This window comes from Lagenorhynchus albirostris, chromosome 8, assembly GCF_949774975.1.
Source record: "Lagenorhynchus albirostris chromosome 8, mLagAlb1.1, whole genome shotgun sequence".
Taxonomy (NCBI): Eukaryota; Metazoa; Chordata; class Mammalia; order Artiodactyla; family Delphinidae; genus Lagenorhynchus; species Lagenorhynchus albirostris.
This window is the reverse complement of record NC_083102.1, coordinates 87,489,109-87,512,713: the sequence shown is the minus strand read 5'-3', so window position 1 is coordinate 87,512,713 and position 23,605 is coordinate 87,489,109. Positions and strand designations below refer to the sequence as shown.

The 23,605-nt window shown below is 39.7% G+C and overlaps 1 protein-coding gene across 1 annotated transcript in view; it reads right to left on the bottom strand.

Moving 5' to 3' along the window:
* Nucleotides 1-23,605, bottom strand: part of LHFPL3 (LHFPL tetraspan subfamily member 3) — a 527,690-nt gene that overhangs the window by 148,279 nt on the left and 355,806 nt on the right. The window contains exon 2 of the mRNA XM_060157246.1: nucleotides 17,156-17,392. Coding sequence (XP_060013229.1) covers nucleotides 17,156-17,392 — 237 coding nt within the window. The remainder of the gene's footprint in view (nucleotides 1-17,155; nucleotides 17,393-23,605) is intronic.

The following is a 23,605-nucleotide window of genomic DNA, read 5'->3' as shown; positions in this document are numbered from 1 at the left end:
TATACTGGCTTAAATATATTCTTAAAATTAATTTCATCTTTATTTTTTTTAACTTTTAAAAGTGTGGCTACAAGGAAATGTCAAAGTACTTTTCTGCCTCACATGACATTTCTGTTGAACAGTGTTGGTCTAGGCATCCCCAGGGTCTAGCATGGCACTGCTCTCACGCCAGACCCAGGAGACCAGGGAATACAAATTGCTGATAAAAATTGCTTATTATCTTCTTGGCTACAAAATTTATAACCTCTGTGGAATTGTTCCTCATTATAGTCTTTGCAGCATTTTGTAGCTGCAAAGGATTCCATAATCTTTTCATCCGTTATTGCTCAGGACATAGTCTGTGAGGCAGGTCACTGCTAAATTATGAGACTTGTTAAAGTGATCTTCACCATTTAAAGGCCAGTGGAGGCCTCCACAGACACATACCCTCACACAGTGGTGAAACGGGATAGCAAAGGAATGGCAAGAACTACAAAGCAAGAGTCTGGGGTGGGGAGCGAAAACAAATGTGGGGCTAACCTGGAGCAACTTGTGCATGTTAGTCATGTCCTCCCTGCCAAGGAAAGCTCACTGTGTGGTCCCCCCATCCCATGCGGCATCACTTCTCCCCTACTTCACCATGCTTTCTAACGGGCAGAATCTAGAAACTTGATTAACCCTTCAGATATTTTAGACTCAGTTTTCAGGAAATGAGGGTTCTTTCAGCATCAGCTCACTCTATCTTCTCTTGCTTAACAAAAGCCAGTGAAAGGCAGTTCCCTCCGATGTCTATTTGTCCTTGGTTCGACATAAAAATCAGCTCAGGAAATCATTTGTCAATCAAGTACATTACAGAGAGAAACAGTCATGGAATTACCTGACTTGAGATGTTTCAAATGACAATTTTGTACTTGCACCTCTTCAAGTATTCAAGACAACACAAGGGTGCTCTAATCTTTAAAAAGATTTTAGGATTAAGGAAACTTGGCACTCTATGTTTCAAATATTTAGTCTTACTTGAAGAACCCAACTCTTACAGGAGACTCAGGGAGGGTTCCAATAACAGAATGAAGCCCCTGGACAAGAGGAATAGGCCAGGTGGTAAAGACAGATGACTCTATGCAGGTGTAATATGTATGATATCTGATCAGTCTTTCATTTCAGGTTTTTGGTTTGGGGGGTGCAGAAAGTTCCCAGTTAGCCAAGCTGAAATAAATATTGAGTACCTGCTGATGCCAGGCACTCTGCCAGGGCACTGAGGGTGCAGAACGGAAAGAGACACAGTCCCACGTCCAGCTTGGACTAAAATAGAAATAAATGACAATCCCCTTTACATACCCATGATTATTATTTTATTGATTTTCATGTATAAAGCTCATTGTTTTCTTTTTTCCTTGTTTGCAAGGCACCATTCTAGGTATTGGGCCCTTGATACATTTTTAAAGTATGAAAGGCATATTTAAATTTAATTTTAGCAGCAGAGAAAGGGATATTTTGCACACAGTAGTGAAAAGTCATTAGAATCTGGGCTTCCCTGGTGGTTCAGTGGTTATGAATCCGCCTGCCAACGCTGGGGACAAGGGTTCGAGCCCTGGTCCGGGAAGATCCCACATGCCACGGAGCAACTAAGCCCACGCGCCACAACTACTGAGCTTGTGCTCTAGACCTCAGGAGCCACAACTACTGAAGCCCGCGCGCCTAGTGCCTATGCTCCACAAGAGAAGCCACTGCAATGAGAAGCCTGCACACTGCAACAAAGAGTAGCCCCCGCTCGCCACAACTAGAGAAAGCTCACGTGCAGCAACGAAGACCCAACACAGCCAAAAATAATAAATAAATAATTTTATGAAAAAAAAAAGTCATTAGAATCTGTATTTAGTATTCAAACCAAAAATGCCTTTTTGAATGAATGAATGCTTCTTTGAAGGTAAAACTGTTGCATTTATAATGTAATATGAATGCACATTTCAGGATGTTTAAGCAGGTTTTCCCCTACCCTGGGACAAAAGATTCATTTTTTTTCTTCAAAGAGACTTGTGGATACTCAACCATTTCATTAGAAACTGACAATTTTGTATTTAAATTTTATATATGCCAGACTGTAGCTATTGATACTAGTATGAACATTAACAGCAGGCTATGATAGTCTATCAAAGGTTCAGGGCAAGGTACCATGATTTAAAGGTTAGGAACAAACTTTATAAAAACTTGTAATTTCATCTCAGTCCTTGGTTAACATCTCTGCATTTGTTCTGGATTCAAGAAAGGTTTTTTTCCCTTTATTTTTTAAAAAATATTCCCAAATAGCACTATCTATTCAGTTCTCTACTTCTTTAAGGATAGATCTCCACCCCTCTGCATGTCCCACCCCCAGACCCCAGAGTAAGACTCATCTATCTTTAGTTACTGTATTAAAGTTAATATCACGCTAGTCACTGGGGCTTCCACCCTCATGTGTGTGGGTATTTCTCTGTGTGTGTGAGAGAGACTTGCTCAGGCCCACTTTTTGCATCATCTGGCATTCAGTTTTCCTGCTTTTCCAGCTAGGCTGTGTTCCCTCTTGCCTGTCACTCATAAGAAGGATGTGGCTTCCTGTGTTGATTGCATGAATGGGCCAGTTCTTCACCCTTCCCTGTCCTCTGTCCAATTATTTTGCTGTGCCTTCCTCCTAGGGGCGGGGTGCAATTCCCCACCTGTAGGCATGGCCATACAACTTACTTTGACCACTTACTTTAGCAGATGTGACACAGCAGAGGCCCAAGTGTCCTGTGCTATTCAGCTTGATTTTCCTGTGTCTCTGTCATCACCACGGGAAGAACATGCTGGCCTGTTAGTTCCAGGAAAAGGATGAGAGACACGTGGAGCAGAAACACCCCCAGACAAGTCTAGTCTAGTTGCTCCAAACCCCAGGTAACCCACAGACTCCTAAAGAATAGTAAATGATTGTCTGCTTAAGCCACTGAGTGTTGGGATGGTTTGTACACAGAAAAACTTCCATCCTCCCTACTCTGTCATCATCACAGATGACAGCTCTCCCCTTCTCTATTTCATAGGCTTCTTTTCCACCTAACATCACTCTGTCCCAGCACCCGGTGGCAAAAAGTGGGATCCTCTGTGGAACTGGGGAAGTGGAAGAGAAAATAAGGGGAGGAAATAGGGCAAAGGAGAGAAGACTGATACCAACTGCAAGATTTTTATCGGAAAGATGGAAAACTTAATTGTCACCGCACTCAGCCTGCTCCTGCCTCCATTCTCCCATCTCCTTTCTCTCCCCCAGCCCTAATTTCTTACCCTTAATAAACAATGTTCCCACAATCAATCTTCACGATAAGGCTGAAGTTATATTACAATAATGCTAATATTTATTGAATACCAACTGTATATATTAAGCACTGAGTTAAGTGCTTTACTTGGACTGTATCTTTTAAACCTCATTGTGATGCTGTAAGATAGATAATGTGATCTACATTTTACTCCTGAAGAAGCTTAAGAGACACTGAGACCCACAGCTAGTAAGGGGTGGAGCTGAGGGTCTAATCCAATCAGCCTGATGCCACAGCCCAGGCTCTTTACCCCCACACCACGCGGCCTCCTCTTGTTGAATCCCCTTATCCCCATTTCCCACTGTCATTCTTCTCCCCTCTCTATGGGCAACCATTAATGGATATATTTTTATTTTAATATATTTTATATTACACACTGTGGATCATTGTTTGATATGAATTATTTTTAATTTATGTAAATGGTATTTTATTACCTATTGTTTATTACCTATTGTTATTGTTTCCTTTTTCTCACTAAGCATCTTGTTTTTTATACATCCATGTTGCCATGTGTTGACTGCCAAAGCAATCCTGAGAAAAAAGAACAAAGCTGGAGGTAGAACCCTTCCAGACTTCAGATTATACTACAAAGCTACAGTAATCAAAATAGTGTGGTACTGACACAAAAACAGATATATAGGTCAATGGAACAGAATACAGAGCCCAGAAATAAACCCACACACCTATGGTCAATTAATCTATGACAAAGGAGGCAAGAATATACAATGGAGAAAAAAACCCGTCTCTTCAACAAGTGGTGCCGGGAAAGCTGGACAGTGACATGTAAAACAATGAAATTAGAGAATTCCCTCATGCCATATATTAAAGTAAACTCAAAATGGTTTAAAAACCCAAATTTAAGACATGACACCATGAAACTCCTAGAAGAGAACATAAGTGAAACACTCTTTGACATAAATCATAGCAATATTTTCTTAGATAAATCTCCCAAGGCAAAATAAGTAAAAGCAAAAATTTAAAAATGGGACCTTATCAAACTTAAGTGCTTTTGCACAGCAAAGGAAATCATCAACAAAATGAAAAGACAACCTATGAAATGGGAGAAAATATTTGCAAATGATGCGACAAACAAGGGGTTAATATCCAAAGTATACAAACAATTTATACAACTCAATATCAACTACTAGCAGTGCCGAGGGAGATCCCTGCCTGTTATCCTGTCTAAATTCTGCCAACCTAAAAGGTGTAAATTTACAACTCATTGCTCTTCTAATTTATATTTCTCTATTAACGATTTGGGACATTTCTTCATATACTAGTTCTTTCTGTTTCCTTTCCTACAAATTGCCTGTTCTTTGCTCATTTTGCAATTGATTTTGATTTTTTTTCTTATTAATTTCGAGGAATTCCTTGCTTATTCTAGTTACTTGCTATTTTGTAACATTCCAAATAACTTCTCTAAATCTGTCACCTGGTCTTCGTTCTTGCTGTCCTTCATGAACAGAAGTCGTATTTTGATGTAACTCAATTAATCTTTTTTTGCCTTATGGTCTGTGCCTTTGAAGTTTTGTTTAAAAAAATCCCATCCCATCTCCGGTTCTCAAAGATTTTTATTTTGTATTTTTGTCTATTGACTTTATGGGCTTACATTTCTATTGCCTTTTGTAAAAAAATCCAATTGCTTAAATAACCTTATTCTTCTAACATTATGAGTGAAACAAGCTTTGGAGGGCAAATCCAAGAAATTGACCGTTGCTGACATCAATTGCTTCTATGAAAAGTATGTGATCTGAGTTCCAAAACACCAAGCTGGACGTAAACTTTTGGAATAGATCCTATTTATGCACTGAGGGGTGCCAGGATATTTATGAAAAGCAACTCTAAAGTAACAATACTGCTCTGGCCATGGTTGTTGGCCTCAGTATCATAACATTATAATTGTAGTGTTAATCTGATTATAAATGACCCCGAGCAGTGTTGCTTAAAGCATTGCCCTCAAATCAACTGCAACACATTTACTTAAATGTACTTATTAAAAATACAGATTTCAGTGTCAACACCCATAGAATGTACAACACAAAGAGTGAACCCTAACATAAACTATGGAGTTTGGTTGATAATAATGTGTCAATGTTGGTTCATTAATTGTAATAAAAGAGCCACATTGATGTGGGATGTTGATGGTGGGGAGGCTGTGTATATGGGGAAAGCGGTGTGTGGGAACTCAGACTTTTTGCTTGATTTTGCTGTAATCCTTAAACTGCTTTTAAAAAAAAAGTTTATTAATTAAAAAAGAAGACTCCTTAGAGCTGTTCCTTAGAACTACAAGCCATAATTTCATTTTTTCATTAGCATCCCAGGTAAATATTATTCTCATAGAAGTTTGATAGCTGAAATGTATCTTTTAATAATAATAATAATAAGGTTTGTTACCTGGTGGGTGTGAATTAGCTGGCGAGGGAAAGGATCAGTTTAGAGTGTATCAGGAGAGAGAGCCAGAGATAAATGGGTTTTGAATAATGAGGTTTATTTTAGCTTCTAATAAAGATTTTATTACTTATGTTTGTTTGACATATGGATTTTATTTGCCATGTATATGGTGAGGAAAATAAAGATGTGTTCTGACCAAAACACAGGCACATACTAGCCTAGTAGCACTAAACTTTTATCACCCTATGTAAGAACTGAAGTGATTGTATTCCCCTACATTCAGGGGATTCTTGTCTTTACTGCTTTTTCTGCCTGGGTGGAATCCCTTCCCTCTATCACTTCTGAAGGACACTTCTCACATTTTTAAGGCCTTGAGTTTGGCTCTCATCTGTCCAGCAGTGCACTGAAGGAATTTTCCACCAGGTTGAAATTGGGTAACATTGTAATGAGTGAGTCTTATTTCTATCAGGGGATCATGGGGTCTCCTTGGTGACTGTCACTGAATTTACAGAGCTGGCTATATGGTTTGAGCTCTTTGAGTAGCAAATATAATGGAATACCTCCTCCCCCATCCCACCCCTGATCATCCTGAGATACGAGTACATGCAGGAAGATTACAAAAAACAAAGCAAAATTTCCCACAAAACCTCCAACCAACCAACCCTCACCAGTCGTATTGAAAATATTTGTAAAATTACCAGATGAAAAACGTCATATTTAAACATGTGGAGGGAACAATTTCTAGATCTTAATGAGGTCCCCATTATGATGCAGAGTTGCTAAGAACAAAGGGAGACCATGGTGCAGTGGTTAGGGTGTGGGCTCTGCACCGCATGAACCATGGCATACAAACAAGCTCTATATATGTGTTTGTCAAGTAAAATCAAAGCTCTCCAAATAAAAACAGTTTTCATAGGTGTCAGACATTGTGACAGTTTACATACACTATCTCATTTTCACAAAATGAGGCAGGTTCTATTAACGTCCTTACAGATGAGCACACGAGGCTTAGAGAGGTTTGCCCGAGTTCACAAAGACAGCAGCTGCCACAAATCGATTTCCCAGGGCTGGCAGAAAGCTCTGCTTCCAAAAATAACAGCAACTGAACTGTATCAGAGATGATTATTTACCCTATTACAGAATGAAACTTGACTATTTTCATGGGTTACCTACTGATTTCTAATTATAAAAATTCAAACTGATGAGATGATCTTTATTTCCCCTCTCTGTGGCTTAGCTTCCTCATCTGTAAAACGAGGACACTGGGTGAAGCCATTGGTCCTCAGCCCTGGCTGTACGTGAGAACCGCCTGAGGAGTTCTCACACCTGGATCCACCTCATGCCAACTGAATTAGAATCTCTGCAGTGGCGCCCAAGCACTGGAATCTATTTTTAAGCTCCCCAGCTGACTGTAAAGAGCCAAGTGATTTCTGGCTCTACAAGTCCTCACTCTGTGATTATAGTTCAACATTTCTTTAGCTTGACCCTGTCCCCCACCACACCCCAGTACAGATGAGAGGAGAGAGTTGGCCATTCACCCAACATCTGAAGAGTTATTAAGCCCACCACTAAGACTTCTTTTCAGTTGGATTAAAAAAGAAAAAACAAAAAATCAAACAGTCACCCATGCTTTTAGAGGATTTTCCCGAAAAAGAAACTTCAAGACAGTGTCATCTGGTAATCTGCTACCATGTACTGATCTACATAGCATCTTTGAGCCCCCCATACCAAGGTCAGGAAAGGGTTTTCTTATTTTTTCTTTTTTAAATGGGTGAACTGCAAACAAACCTCCCAGAGCCCAGACAATTGCACTTCTCCTGTCTGGACAGTCAGAGAACGTCTGGTTCATTTTGTTTGTTGGCATTGGCACCAAAAGGCCAGCCCCTGGTGAGAAGCTATCAGGTGAGCAGATGGAATTTGCTCATGTGACTTCTTCTGGGCTTGTCACCTTCTCTGGGACAAGGGACAGTGTTTTAGATTTTCTTTGGAGAAGCTGCCCCTTGTAAGGGCTCCGGATCGGAGCCCTCCTTTCAGTGAGCACTGCAGCTTCACCCGCTGCCGCGAGGGGCTGCGTCCAGCTTCTCTCCACCGACCGGCCTGCCTAGTGGTTCTGTCAGAACATGTGCTGGGGTGGCTGACACTAACACCACAGCTGCGTTTCTCCCTGGTTGAATTCTGCCCTTCAGATCTCTTGACAACATCGTCACTCTCGCTCTTGTGGGCTTGACAGCGCACTGACTTGCAGACAGCATCGCGTGGCAGTTGTCAGAATTCACATTTCGTCTCCTGGTTATTCCAGACACATCATCAAAGGTGACGTGGTGAAGTTAAGTTAGGGAGATGATATCTACTCAGGCCAAACCGATTTTTCCCCACCAAATCTGAGGCTGAGATTACGTGTGCAGCAAAGCAGGAAGCAAAAGTCAATGAAATGCATAAATACAGCAGCACTTGCTGAGGATCAGCTGGCTGGCTGACTGGAAAGACATTGTTGAAGGGTGATAACATTGGCGGAACAATGGACTTTTCCCCAAAACGGTTTCTGGAGTTTAGATTTTCAATAGGCTGCTCTAAAACGAATGCTTTAGCAATAAGTGAGAACTCCCCACCTCTCTATTCTGACTTGTCCCTGTCCACAACATATCTATTGCATTTTTTTCATTTCTTCACAGTTGTGTTCTCCTTTGTTTATTTAATACTAACAGACTCACTGATGTTTTTCTACAAGCTGATTTTTTTAAAGCCTCTCAGCAGATGAAACCTTGCGTGTCAAATTGTCCTTGGGAAGCAGTCTCTGCTTATTATAGCATCATCTTTCACTGGTGCTGGAGTGAGGCAGCTGTCAGCGACGGCATGCACTCACAGAGGTGGTACCAACAAAGTGACCTGGTGAAGCCATGTCTACGAGGACGGGATTGGAACTCAGAAATATAACCTAGTGCCTATAACACTACATGTTCTCCCCAAAGAGACTGAGGGCGAACCTTGCCCCACTCATTCTGGAACTCTCAGTGTTTATCACGAGGCTTGGCACACACGAGGTGTGGAGGAAATGTTTGATGAGCTGACTGCTGTGGTTTTGCCCATTGCTTGGCACACAGCAAGCACAGAGTACATTTTTGTGCCTGTTGAAATAAGGCCTAAAGAGGTACACTGATTTGCTGAGTGGCAGAGTTACAGTATATTGTTCCAACATGCCGTTCTCTGATTCTTTAAAAATATGTATCTATGTGTAACATGCAGGCAAATTTATTTCCTTTGCAATCCATGAAGTAAGAGACAAACTGCTTCGTGTGCAGGGAACATGTTAAATGGGACATTTACTTACACAATTCTTTCATGGAATTGATTCAATAAAAGTAACAATAACAAGTGCTTAAATTTATTAAGCATTTACTATGTGCTCAGAACTATAATACGGGATATAACAGATAAATAAGACATAGTCCTTGCTCTCAAGAAACTTAGAGTAAAAAATGTAATTTGCAGGGTTTTTTTGGGGGGTGGTCATATTTTGTAAAGCACTAATAGAACACCTATTTCTGCAAGTAATCTCAACATTTATTTATCTCAGCAGTATCCGCTTGGCACTGTGTCCTTACCTCCCCTACCAGACGTTAAAAACAGAAGATGTGATACACACACACTCACACACACACACACACACACACACATACACACACAACGGAATACTATTCAACAATAAAAAAGAACGAAATTTTGCCATTTGCAGCAACATGGATGGACTTGAAGGGCATTATGCTAATAATAATAAGTCAGAGAAATGTCAGACAGAGAAAGACAAATACTGTATGATATCACTTATATGCAGAATCTAAAAAATACAACAAACTAGTGAAAATAACAAAAAAGCAGACACATATGTAGAGAACTAGTGGTTACCATCAGAGAGAGGGAGGGGGGAGGGGAAATGTAAGACTGGGGGACTGGAAGGTACAAACTGTTAAGTATAAAATAGGCTACAAGGATATACTGTACAACACGGAGAATATAGCCAATATTTTATAATAACTATAAATGGAATATAACCTTTAAAACTTGTGAATCACTGTATTGTATATCTTTATATAATATTGTACAGCAACTATATTTCAATAAAAAAATCAGAACCCCCCCCCCAAGAAAAAAAACAGCTGTTTCTCCTTTGCCACGGGCAAGTGAAGTGACAGGTTACATTTTCAGTGTGTTCTTCCACCTCACAATGGAATCAGTGAACATGCAGCAAGAATGTAAACATCACTTGCCAAAAAAGTTTCATGTACATTAAAAAAACAAGTCTGAGTAGGGACACTAAGCCCCAAGGAGATTTAACTAGAATGAAAGTCAAGAACACTAACGTTTCATTTGGTACCTGTGCTTCTCCAGGTAGAGCATGTGGAAAAACACCAGAGACTCCAGCATGAGTAAGAGGAAAGCTAGAGGGTTCATTGTTAGGAAACTAACTAGATAAACAGGAAGCAACTAAACTACTGGAGAATATTTATGGGGGAGAAAAAATTTTCAGAGGTATATTTGTGGCCTAGAAGTGTAAATATGTAGATAAGAATACCAGAAATAACAGACGTCACGAACTGAGATGGGGAAGACCGTGGGGGAAGGAGGCTTTGTGGGAAAGATAAGGAGCTCAGTTTGGGAAAGTTTCTTAAGTTTGAGAAGCTAATTTAGATATTAAAAAAGGGTGTCAAGTAGGCAGTTGGGTATATGAGACCAGATTTCATTGGAGAGGTGGGAGGTGGATTAAATTTGGGAGTCATTAGGGTACAGCTGTCATTTAAAGTCACGGGAATAAGGACACAGACCTACTAGAGAGTGGACTTGAGGATGTGGGGAGGGGGAAGGGTAAGCTGTGACAAAGTGAGAGAGTGGCACGACATATATACACTACCAAACGTAAAATAGCTAGCTAGTGGGAAGCAGCTGCATAGCACAGGGAGATCAGCTCGGTGCTTTGTGACCGCCTAGAGGGGTGGGATAGGGAGGAGATATGGGAACATATGTGTATGTGTGACTGATTCACTTTGTTGTAAAGCGGAAACTAGCACACCATTGTAAAGCAATTATACTCCAATAAAGATGTTAAAAATAAATAAATAAAGTCATGGCAGAGATGAGATAACCTGGGATATGAACATAGATACAGTGGAGAGATAGATAGTGAGGAATCAGCAAAGGAGACTTGAGCCCAAAGAGCCCCACAGAGGCAAGAGGAAATCTAGGCAAGGTCAGCTACTGGAAGCCAGCTAAAGACAGACCTTCAGATGGTGCCAGCAGTCAGTTGTGAAAGGTTGCTGATAAGTCAATACAAGGATTGATAATCGACTATGAAATTTAACAATTAGGAGACTGGGGGTGACCTTCGTAAGACAGTGTCTGTGAAGTGCTGGGGGTGAGAACTTGAATGGAGTGAGCTTATAAAAGAGTGAGAGGAGAGGAATTAGAAGCTCCAAGTATATAAAACAACTCTGTGAGCACTAAGGTCTGCTCCAACTGAGACTGACGTGAGCCCTTCTGAAAAAGTGTCAAGATGTATGCCATTTTTTAGAGGTACACTCTGAGATGCTTTGATGACCAAGGGGGCTTTGTTCAAATCCCAGTGGGAAACAGACAATTCACTATGGCCTTATTAAAGCTTTAATTCAAAGCACTTGAAGATACTTTCTTTCCTACGCTTCCTGATCTTACCTCACCAGGTTTTTATAAAGTTACAGAGTCAAGTAAGAGGATGAGTTTTAAATCAAGGCTTTCCCCCATTCTCAAGTGTATTAAACTTTTGATTGAATAATATTATCTAAAAGCTACCAAACGAAAATAAGACTATACTCTTACTTGCACAGGGCTGACTACTCAAGTGGAAAGCAATAGAATCAGCATCCATAAAGAATTGATTACATGATGTTGTGTTATTACACAACAAAAAGAACTCGAAATTTCAAGTAAAATGATTTGTGTTTGAGTCCTGGATCCATTCCTTCCTAGCTGTGAAAATTTACACAAAATACTTAACTTTTATGGGCCTCGGTTTTTGACGTGTAAAACTAGGATGATGGTAACTACTTCACAGGATTATTCCAAAGATCAATTAAAATGTCATATGGGGGAAATGATTAGCAATAAGTAAAGCCTATATCAATATCACTGATTATAAATTGCTTCTACATCTATGCTTTTGGCGGATTCTCCCAACCCTACAGAGGAGGCAGAGCTGGGTATTATCATTCCCATTTTAAAGAAAGTGAAGCTGAGGCTCTGAGATGTTAAGAGACTTGTTCAAAGTCACATGACTAATCAATGCCAGAGTTGAGACCAGAAAAAAAGTTTGTGTCTGTGATCTGGGGCCTTGTTCACTGTCCGGGTGTCCACATGCACATCACATAGTACGGGAATCTAGTGGGGCGAGGAGCCTCCTCTACATGGGACAGAGTTTCTAAATCTGACTCATTCTCCTCTTGGTGGTGTGCACGAGTGGGGCTGTGACAGCAGGTTCAGTGGGGAGGTACACGGCTGAGGGAGAAACACCTAGGCATCCTGGACCTCCCTCCCCTCGACCTTTATCTTTCCCTTCTCCTAGTCACCCCTGCAGTGCTAACAAGTCCCTAAAAGAGCCTTTAGTGTATTCATTGCTCTGAGGGTAGAAGCTATTACGACTCTCAGAACATCCTTAAAGGACGCCTCTGAAGGTGTCCCTTGAATTGGAATATTTTACAGCTGGAAGAAACCTCAGATGCCATTTAGGTAAGTCTGCATTTTACAGAGAAGGAAGCTGAATTCCAGGACTATTAAGATATGAATGCAAAGCTCCTCAGGTCACATCACACCAGCTCTGGGCAATGCACACTCTTTCCACAGACCATACTGCTGCCCTCAATGAGGCCATGGCACGGCATGGTACCTTAACTCAAAATCTTGAAGCATTTCTCAATTAGTTATTTAAGTAAAATGAATTTATTCTAACTCCCCCTATTACAGCATTAAAGAGCTTAAACCACTTAATACATAAGAGGCAGCTGGAGTCACCTCTTGATGGATAATCATGTTTTCTCATTTGAAGTTAAAGTGCTAGAAGACAAAGTGACTTTAAATCTGCTCAGGAGAGGCCCCAATTATCTGATAAGCAATTCCAAAGACCATACACATAAACGCAGAAACAGGCCTCTTTATGAATGGTGTCTGACAAGGAAAGAGATATTTGTGGCATAGGAGCTCTTGAAAATGTAATTATTTATCCCTTCACAATTAATGAAAGAAACTGAAAATGAAGCTTTCATTTCAAACCCTTTTTATCTGGATGAAACTTTAATTTTACGTAATGAAATTGACTTCACAGTTCAGTGTGTTAAAATATGCACTTAAGCAGCATATCAAGGTTAAATGCCGACGGTTGTTGGCTCATTTAGAAATCATGCTGCCCAACGCCCAAAACAAGAATGAACACCTGCCTGTCTGCCACTAGCCCCAGATCCAGGGACAGCACACAGCCTGCAGGGCTGGCTCCCCTCAACATGCAGGGGATGCAGTTGAGTTTTCTCGCATATGCCGACTCCTGTATAAAGTCAGTTGGATATTTAGAGTTTTCACTCCTCTTTGTTTTTCAGTGGGGCTGTTTTTTATTTGCTTTTTTTGTTTGTTAGAGTGCCATAGATGATTAACTTTCTCTCTTACAGAAGTCTGCCCTAAGACAACACTTGCATCATCAAAGTTGTTGCTTTCAGTTTGGTGAAACAATGTTAAAACTCCTTTATTCAGATTTTGCCATTTCACAATTTATGATAAATTTCAGCTTAGATCTCTTTCAAATTATATTTACACTCTTGGAAAAGGAGGACCTTATGAAATGCTGTGGGAGGTGTGGTATGGGAACATGAAAAGGGGATCGAGGTGAGTTCACTGGACATTTATCTTAAGAGACAGAGGTGGAGATGTTCATCTGTGGATCTCCCTGTTTTCCCTTTGAATAGCACCTTTGTGACAGTTAATTTATGGCTCTGGAGCAGCCTATGGAGCACCTTTCACCCTAAGACTCTGTAAGTGGAGTAAAGGCAACAATTAGAGCTGCATTCCCTTCCCTTCTCTGATATAGGCTGCAACAGTGATTCTTGTTTTGACCATTGGGGTGGTTGCTGGGAAAGACTTATGGATCTAAGCAATATCTTATTGTACTGAACTCATTTGGTGGCTTTTCTAGATATACAGGGCAATTGTATTATTAGATTACAAAAGCCACATTAAGAAGAAACAATAATGAGACCTTTCAGGACAAACTTCTTCGAACTGGGGGCATATGCCACATTTGCAGGTTTATTCTTTCTATAATGGTCCTGCTAGTTGTTATAAGATGTAGGTTGTTAGGATGATTGACAGGCCATAAAACTGGAAGACTGTAAAAGATACTACAGTGTGTGTGGTGATATAACCTATATCATAACCTATTTCCTCTTCTGAGTCAAAGCTTGAGTTATGGTATTATCTGCTTCCATGATACCAGAAGGCATCACGTAGTTTATAACATCTTCCAAAATTCCATGAGCTAGATTTGCCTCTTGTTTCATTGCATTGCCCTGGAACCCAAAGGAGGCCTTAGCTATCAAAGGACATCACGTTAGTTTTATCAGTAAAAAAAAAAAATTGATAGTGAAAAACAATGTTTCAATAAGGGAAAATTTATATTAACGTAGCCATGCAAAGTACCTATATAAAACCAATTTCATAATTACAACTTATTCTTACAGATCCTCAGGGAAGTGAAATCTGAGAGACGGTAACAATGATGTATTTAGTTTTGGTTACTGCATGCACCTCAAAGCCATTAAACTACTGGTTAGTGAAACTATGTTCATACACAAACATACAAACAAACCACTGATTGGTTTTCCCTCAAACAACCTAAGTTTTTGCAAGTTTTAACAATGAACAAGTGTTTAAATAATAACAAACAATAACGGCTACTCTCTACAACAACTGTAAATCTCCTGCCGTTTCTCAGAAACATGCAGGTTTGATTACATTTTATACAAGGCTTAGAAAACCTTGCTCTGATTTTTACAAGACCCTATTGTTTACGGATCAGAACTGCCTGGGTAATAGAACTGTTGATACATTCTCAGAGTTCCAGGAAAAGCAATTTCAATTGTGAAATAAAAATGTGGTAGAATTGAAATGTTTCATCAATATGGCCTGGTGTTCTCTGCTGCTTTATTAGATCTATCTGATTTGATACAGATGAACTGCTACTGATTTTAGTCCTTCAGAACCAGATGGAAGAAACTCTAGAATACATCCAAATATGATACGTTCAAATGGAGAAGATGATGAACACAGAAAAATTATTCACAGATAGTCCCTAAACCTTATATTGGCCTATTTTAATCTTCTTTCTCATTAATGCTTTTACAAGGTGTTTCCAATATATCATTGAGTAGAAAATGATGCTTTCTTTAATAAAGACCTAGACAGAAGGGATCAGACATCCACATTTAACTGAATCAACTGGTAGAAAAGACCCATCTTGGAAACTATTGATTATTATTCTATAATCCTGCCTGTTCCGTCCTGAAGTATGAATTCAGGAGAATTCTCAGCTGTATGTGTGATTGTGAGTTAGAATTCTCAGTGGCCAAGTGAAAACATTCCTGGCTTTGTTATTTTTTTCTTCTGAACTTTCTTCTTCTTTTATGTGGTCAAAGGATATCTGGAAAGTTAAAGGTTCTCAATATAACTTTGAATTGTAGAGTGAATAAATAGAATTCTGGGTGGTGGTGAGAATCAAGCATTTGCAGAACAAAGTAGTTTTCTTTAATTCATTCTCTAGGGAAAGGTAATTTATTCTAATATTGAGACATCTCTACTATTAAATTTGAAGTGAAGTTAACAGGACAGAGACCCGTCTGTGTACATCCAACAAGACACAAAGACAATAGCCAAGGGCACCAAATTAATGAGTGCATGTGAAAGCACTTTAAACCTGCAACATGCTTTGTAAGTGTAATCAGCATCTAGAAAAGGCAACTCAGAGGGAGGTAGTCATGTTTTTAGGAAGTTCAGCACTATTCCCCTATGAAAGGATTATTTTTGTGTTTAGAATATTTTTGATAGACCCAAGTAAACTAATATGTATTCTGTCTATAAATCAGAGGAATAAAGGGCTCGCGGGTGACTGCTCCTCTCCCGGACTTCTCTATTCATCTCTTTACAGTTCATGGCTTATGAGCATAAATTGTGATGCTCTAAGTATAAAGCTTGCTACACTATCGTTACATGTGACATTCACATAGATACTAATGTATGCTTATATTTGAGGCATGTTGAGGCAGTGAAGAGTTTTTCAAGTAAACACTACTTGAAATAAACTAAATTTCGTAATTCAAAGATGGATTTAGTTCTTAATTAGGAATAAAAGCTAGAAGAAGGAGCCACTTAGTTGAAGGTGCTGATACAAGTCCGAAGTATTAAAGATAACATAAAGACAAAACAATTTAATGAACCTAAGGCTTTAACAAAACAGAGACAGTAAAATTCTATCCCAAGAAATTGGTTTAGAAATGTGGAAAGAAAATTAAAAGATTTATCTTGAATAACGACTTGCTAGCTCTTACTGGCACACTAGAATATTCATGTATCATTCACTAGTCAATGTCCTATTTTCTATCCTAGTTTGTGTGTGTGTTACAGAAGGCATTTTCTTTTTGAAGAGAAATTTGAGGACTTTTGATTACCCAGATAACACATTTTAAAATTCAGCTAATTAGGTAAACACTGAAATATCTAACTGTAACTATTTGTGGCCAGTATCTCTACCTCTTTCTGAGAGGTTGAGTCTGAATTCAAGTATATTGGTGGTGAGCAGTTTAACAAAGACGCTTATAGATGATTCTCAAAGACTCCCCAGGCATTTATTTCAACCTGGAAAATAGCTGAATACGTGGCGAGAAAGCACTTGCTGTTTGGCCAAGTAGGGCCTCCCCATACCCACCCCCCAAAAAAAGTTGTTGTTTCATAGCCATGGACTCAGAAAGCCTCAGAAAGGTAAACATAAAAATACACTATTTTAATTGTGTAAATGTCTTGAGTCAGGGAAAAGTCTGTGAACTAGACACCATTAAAAGATGCAGTATCTGCTAGTCCCAAACTCCCAATCCATCTTCCCCAACCCTCCTCCCCCTTGGCAAACAAGGTCCTACTGTATAGCACAGGCAACTATATTCAACATCCCGCAATAAACCATAACGGAAAAGAACATGAAAAAGAATGCAGATATATGTATAACTGAATCACTTTGCTGTACAGCAGAAATTAACACAACACTGTAAATCAACTATACTTCAATTTTTTTAAATGCAGCAAATTAGACCCAGAGGGGATGCACTGCTACCAGACGGGAAAGAATGCAGAGTGTCATTTTTTGTGTTTGAGGTGTCCAGGTTAAGAGTTCCCCAAAGCAATCTTACCTTTGTTTTCTGCCTTCAGTTCCTCTGCCATCAAGCTGTCTTGTCGGTTACCAAGCACGAATGCCAGAAACGAGAGGATGAGGGCATCCAAAATCCCAATGATAGCCAGGATGTAAGCCCAGCGGACTGAACAAGCCCCAAGAGTGTACTTGTCTGTCTTTTCTCCACACATCCGTTTTACTTCATCTGAATCCCAGCCATCAGGGAAAATCATACAGCCAAGCACAAGGCAGGCAGCTTAGAGAGGAAAAAAAGAGAAAAAGGGTTACATAAATTCCATTTTAGCAAATATAGCTACTATGTGTCAAATCATTGTCCAAATTCTTGATGTCAAAACCAGCAAATCTTACTGCTGTCCAACCCTGAGTGATTTTTTTCCTGGTTAACTTAATAGCAGCCCAGCACTCTGCAGTGAAAGGGGCTCTGGGAACACTCTTTTCAGTGAGACTGAGCATTATAAGAGAGGTTAAGGTATGTTGATCAATAAGAAAATACTTAAAAAAAATTGAATTTGAGTGCATTTATGAGAAGGCTTCCACTGCAAATAGGCCACAGGCAATCCTAACACTGCAGAAGGACAATTCAATGCTGGCTCTGAAGAGCTATAACAGCAGCCAGATTGGGGATTAGGATAACATGGAAAACACCAGAGCATATATTGACTTGGAGTCACAGTAAAAAATAGTTTCATATTGTGACCTCCAACATACACACTAAAAAGTTTCTTGAAACTACACTTACCACATGCAATGCACTCTGATATTTTCTAGTCTATTCTCCGTTCTATTTCTTTTTTTAAAAGGCCGAAAATCATGGTTATGCAGTGTGGCACCACAGAGCTTTTATGGAAATTCAGGAATTTAAGGAGAATACTTATGTTCTATTTCCCAACTATCACCATGTGAATCATACGAATACTTTTCAATAAGAATATGTTAATTTGAAGGCTTTTGTCGCTACTCTCTTTACATTTAATCCAATTATTTGAGGGTAAATGATGACAGTGTTAGGTTGCACAGAGCATTCTGAACAGGTAGTTCACTCATTAATTCAACAACTGCTTATCGAGTGTCTCCTATGGAGTACCAGACACAGTTCTTGGTGCCATCAAGGGATACAGTCATCAAGAAAAGAGACATGGTTTATATTATCATAGACTTTACGTTCTGTCAGGAAAGGAGGCAAAAAATGAGTAAGCATGCAAATAAAATAATTCTAAGTTGTAATAAGTAATAGGCAAGAAAGAAACAAAGGGCTCAGAGAATAGCGGGTGGGACCTTCTTTAGAGAAAGTGATCAGGTAAGGCCTCTTGAGGGGATGACATTTAAGCTAAGGCCAAAAACAGGCAAACCACTAGACATGTGAAACAGACGGGAAAGATGTCTCAGGCAAGAGCATGGGCAAAGGCCCGATGTGGGAAAGAGGCTTGGTGTATTTCAGAAGCTACCAGGAGATTAGTGATGGGGGTGGAGAAAGTGATCGTGTTGATGCTGTGAGGCAGGCAGGGGCTATGCATCCCAGCAGGTCATCGTTTACAGGGCATGTAACTAAAGAAGACTTTGATGGCACAACCCAGTTAGAGTTCTGTGACTATCGGAGGCAAACAATCCCTGAAGCTGGCAGGAGCAAGTCCCACACAACTCTTACCTCACTGCAACTCACTGAACAAGCCAGAAGTAGACAACTACTATCTTACTTTTTAACAGGAGCACAGCTCTACAAGACAGGTCTGGAGGAGACAGATACCAAGAGGGGTGACAGGAAGGAAGACTGCCTGGGAGAACTCTGATTTAGGATTCCTTGTTATTTTACAGGATGATAGTTCAAAACTTTGGGTCACACTTAAGTCCTCTCTTTTCTTTGCCCCACATCACAAATGTTGCCATGCTTCTCTTACCTACCTGTGCAATATCTCCGCATAGGCACTCTTACTTTAAGCCTTCATTATCCCTCAAAAGGAACCCTAACTTCCCTCTGCCTTCTGTTCATCCTCACTGTATTTCACATCACACATTACTGCTCACGCTCAAGATGTCTTGCTGGTTCCCACTGGTACTGAAGAACACTCAGACACTCAGCTAGGTATTCAAGGATCCACGGTCCAGCCCCTACTTAGTTTCCAGTCCTCTTCCCCTTTATACTCTCCACTTCATGTGGGTTGAAATAAACATGATCCCCTGTCCATGCACCAAGTTTTTGGATCTCTGTTTTCTCTTTTGCCTGGAGAATTTGCCAGTACTGTCCCTAAATACTCTACTCTTTTTTTTTTTTTTTTTGCGGTACGCGGGCCTCTCACTGTTGTGGCCTCTCCCATTGCGGAGCATAGGCTCCAGACGCGCAGGCTCAGCGGCCATGGCTCACGGGCCCAGCCGCTCCGCGGCATGTGGGATCTTCCCGGACCGGGGCACGAACCCGTGTCCCCTGCATCGGCAGGCGGACTCTCAACCACTGCGCCACCAGGGAAGCCCAATACTCTACTCTTAACATTTAACATTCAGTCAAAAGCAACATTCTCCAGAGAGTGAGCCATCTCAAATTCTCCTTGAACTACATTATTGCCCTTCTCTGAACTCACATAGCTGTTGACTGCATTGATCTTAAAGTTCTTATTGTTGTTGTTTTACATGTGTTACAGTTATTTATTTATAAGCATTATCTCAATTATAGACTATAAGCTTTCTGAGGAAAGAATCATCATATTAAGCTAAGTTAAGTCATATTAAGTTAAATCATCATATTTATAGCACCTAAAAGAGTGCCTTGTAGATAGTTGGCAATAAAATACTTTTGAATCAGAAACTGAATGAAACAAAAAGACTAATTATAGCACCTAGACAGTATACTCTAAAATATAGTTTACAGAAGTCAACATCACAACTAGCAAAGGTCACCAATCTAGTTAAATATGGATTCATACTTCGATAACATTTAACAGAGGCAATTTTTTTTATAACTTGACGACAGATTACAAGTACTTGGGAGATTAGAAAAAGTGGAGCTGATGATTTGAAAATACTTCAAATTCCCATTCCTTCTGTAGTTTCTACCAACATGCTCTCCAAGGCATTTCTAGTAGTAATCATCTTTGTATTTTAAAAAACATGTGGTTTCCATGAGTGAAAATTCATTTTATTTGGGAAGACCCAGATTTTTAAATCTAAACCGTATTTCAGAAAAATCACCTCTAAGGAAGCTATGTTACATGGAATATCTTCTAAAATATTCTAAATGCTTTTTAACATAATTTTTATTTATGACAATATTACTTAAAAAGGAAAATCAATTTTTTTTTTAATGAATGGGAATCATTTGGAGCATGGTAACATAGTTTTAGCTAAACTTAATAGACATCACCAAGTGACTCAAGTTCAGACAGGTTATTGGACATCATAGGACAATTCCACTGGAATAGGATGTTTGTGGAATGCTGACATCAACAAAGACATCTTTTCTCAAAGTCTATGCACTGAGGGTAGACTATCTTAAAAATTTTCATTTCTGGAAACTCTGAATTACATACTGGAATAAAAAAAGCAGAGGCAGAATTCACACTCTGAAGCTAAAACCACAGGAGACTATGAATGGCAATTCATTATTCCCTATCTTCAAAGTATATGATTTCCTTAATCAAATTTTAAGTGAAGAATCTGGGAAGATAGAGGATATAATATACCCCATTGTGCTTCATTTTACGCAATGGGTATTTTTGCTGAAAGTAACAAAAATAGAATTTTTGAAGTGCAATTTTTATTTTCAATATGGTCTAAGGGAGTTGGCTGTTCAGAGGAATCTTTTTTTTTTTTCTTTTGCGGTACGTGGGCCTTTCACTGTTGTGGCCTCTCCCATTGCGGAGCACAGACTCCGGACCCACAGGCTCAGCGGCCATGGCTCACGGGCCCAGCCGCTCCGTGGCATGTGGGATCTTCCCGGACCGGGGCACGAACCCGTGTCCCCTGCATCGGCAGGCAGACTCTCAACCACTGAGCCACCAGGGAAGCCCCAGAGGAATCTTAAGATAAAACCTGGGCTGATAACAAGGTCGGGTTTTGGCCTCCCAGGGAAAAAGGTTTAGGTCCCCCACTCACAGGTGGACTGCAGGTGTCCTTCAGGCCAGAAGGCACTGGAATTTGTACTGCATTCTCCACCCCCTTCTTGTTGGCTGTCTCTTAAGGTGAAAGATCTGATCTTTTAAAAAAATTCATCTGTTTTGAAAATCTGAATGGTTCTGTAGTAGGATAATAAAAAATGAAACTCAATTGCATTTAAAAGCTTTCAAAACTTTGTAAGTGAAGTCTGTGATTAAAATCCAATTTTTAAATAAATATATCCTATCTTTTTGAAAGCTGTGCTTCTAGATGGCCACTGCATAACAAATTTTATTTTCTGACAATGTATTATCAAATATACATTTTCTTCTCACCCTATCCGAACTTCCCCAACTTGGCTGTTTTATTTTTGAAAGGCAAAGCCCCCTCCCCAAAGTTATAGTGTATTAAAGATTAATTTAAACCATTAAGATAGTTTAGGCTCTGTTGGTTTCTCAGGAAAGGTATGGTTATTACATTCTGCATTAATGCTTGAGTGCTATTATAAATTCTGTTTTCTGGCATCCTATTAACCAGAACCTCACTAACCTGCACGATTTGTAGAGCCGCTAGAAACTAACAGCTGTTTGTAATCCTGACTAAGAAGTACCTGCAAGATGCTAGGCTAATGCCTCAGTCAACAAAGGATGAAATAATATTCCTGTTGGCTTTATAATTATTTCTAATTCTTTACAAATTGATCATCCTGTAAGACGCAGCACCACCACTATACTAAACATTAGCGTATACAAGGCACCAGAACATCTGATTAACTTGGACATGCTATTTCCTGACTGGGAGGGATAGTGGAGAATTAGTTCCAACTGGGCTATTATCCAAAAAAGGTTCCTTATTAGAATGTCACCTAGAAAATGACTAAGTTACTCGCAGTTATATATTCCTTCATTTAAGCAGTAGTTTTTCCATAAGTATATCAGAGAACATTCTTGAATATTAAAGAGAAACAAGAGCTCACAAGCTGGAAGTGAGCAGAGAATAATGATGAAAAGAAACCTATGTCCTTACGGAACGCTGCCATGACATCTTCTAATCTAGAATATACAATCAAGGCACCTTTGTGAGGGCAGCACTGTTGATTTCAATTTTAAGCATATTCCAAATGGCTAGGAAGCATTCACATTCTAAAAGGAACCTCTATGTAGAGGCTGCCCACAATGGGTTCTTCTGAAATAGGACACAAACAGCTAGTGGTTCCCTAGAGCCACTAATTGCCCTGGCATTTTTCTTTGCCAAAGAGCTGAATATAACCTCTGTGAAAGAAACAGCCTCAGAAAAATCCACAACTGTTTTTAATTGGGTCTTTCTCCAAAGGGAAATGAAGCAAGAGGAAAAAAGCAATGGCCGGGGGGGGGTCTATGATTTGGGTCACTTGGACCTGCTGATATTGCTGAACCAACTATCCTAATCAGGACTTTCAACATTGCAAACCTGAGAACGGCTTATTTTTTGGACAGGAAGGGAAGGTCTAAATTCATTCTTTTAAAAGTCTATGCACTGTTGCACAAAAAGCATTATAAACTGCCTCACGTTGCTGAAGCACTCAGAGGGAACGTGGTGAAAACAATGAACCTGAGTTCACTTTATCAATTATTCAGGCATATAGTAATTGAAGAAATTGATGCCAGCAGAGCTGCCAGGCTATGGAGGGGGAACTTTCACAGGAGGATTTTTACTCTAAACACCTGGTAAAGGAGAGACACGAAGCATTCCTACAGTTTCTTCATTAGCACACGGCCAACAAAACTGAACCCTAGTATTCATACGTCTGGAAAAGGTACTGTATTTATACCTCAGTTTACCTCTGGAGAACTGAGTTGCTAGACAATCCAGGACAAAGTACTGTGGTTTAGAGTCCAGTGGAGAAAACAAATTGTCTCCTGATCAGTTTTGGTTTTAAACCCAGTATAATTTTATGAGCATTTAACTTGGGGTCATAACACAAAAGATACAACATCCCTTAGAAAGAGGAGAAAGAGAACATGTAAATAAACAACGGGCTCTCAAAAGAGGAGAATTAGAAAGTTGTGTGGGATGAGAGAAGCTTCTCTGCACAGACGCTCAGCCCTAATTGCCCAAGTAAAGGGCGCCATGCATCCACGTGTACCTTGTGCTCAATCAGCTGGTGTGAAACCCACACCATCGGGTTTAATAGAAAGGGGAGAATCAGGAGCCCACCCACACCTGTACTTAAGAGCTAAGTAGTGGAGAAAAAGCTTTTCCGGAATATGAGGAAAAACATTTAACTAAGTACAATGTACCTTGCTAACGTGCCCAAATTTTGAGGGTTACTAGCCAAATATAATTACAAATCAGAATGTAGAACTTAAAAATACAATATAGTTCT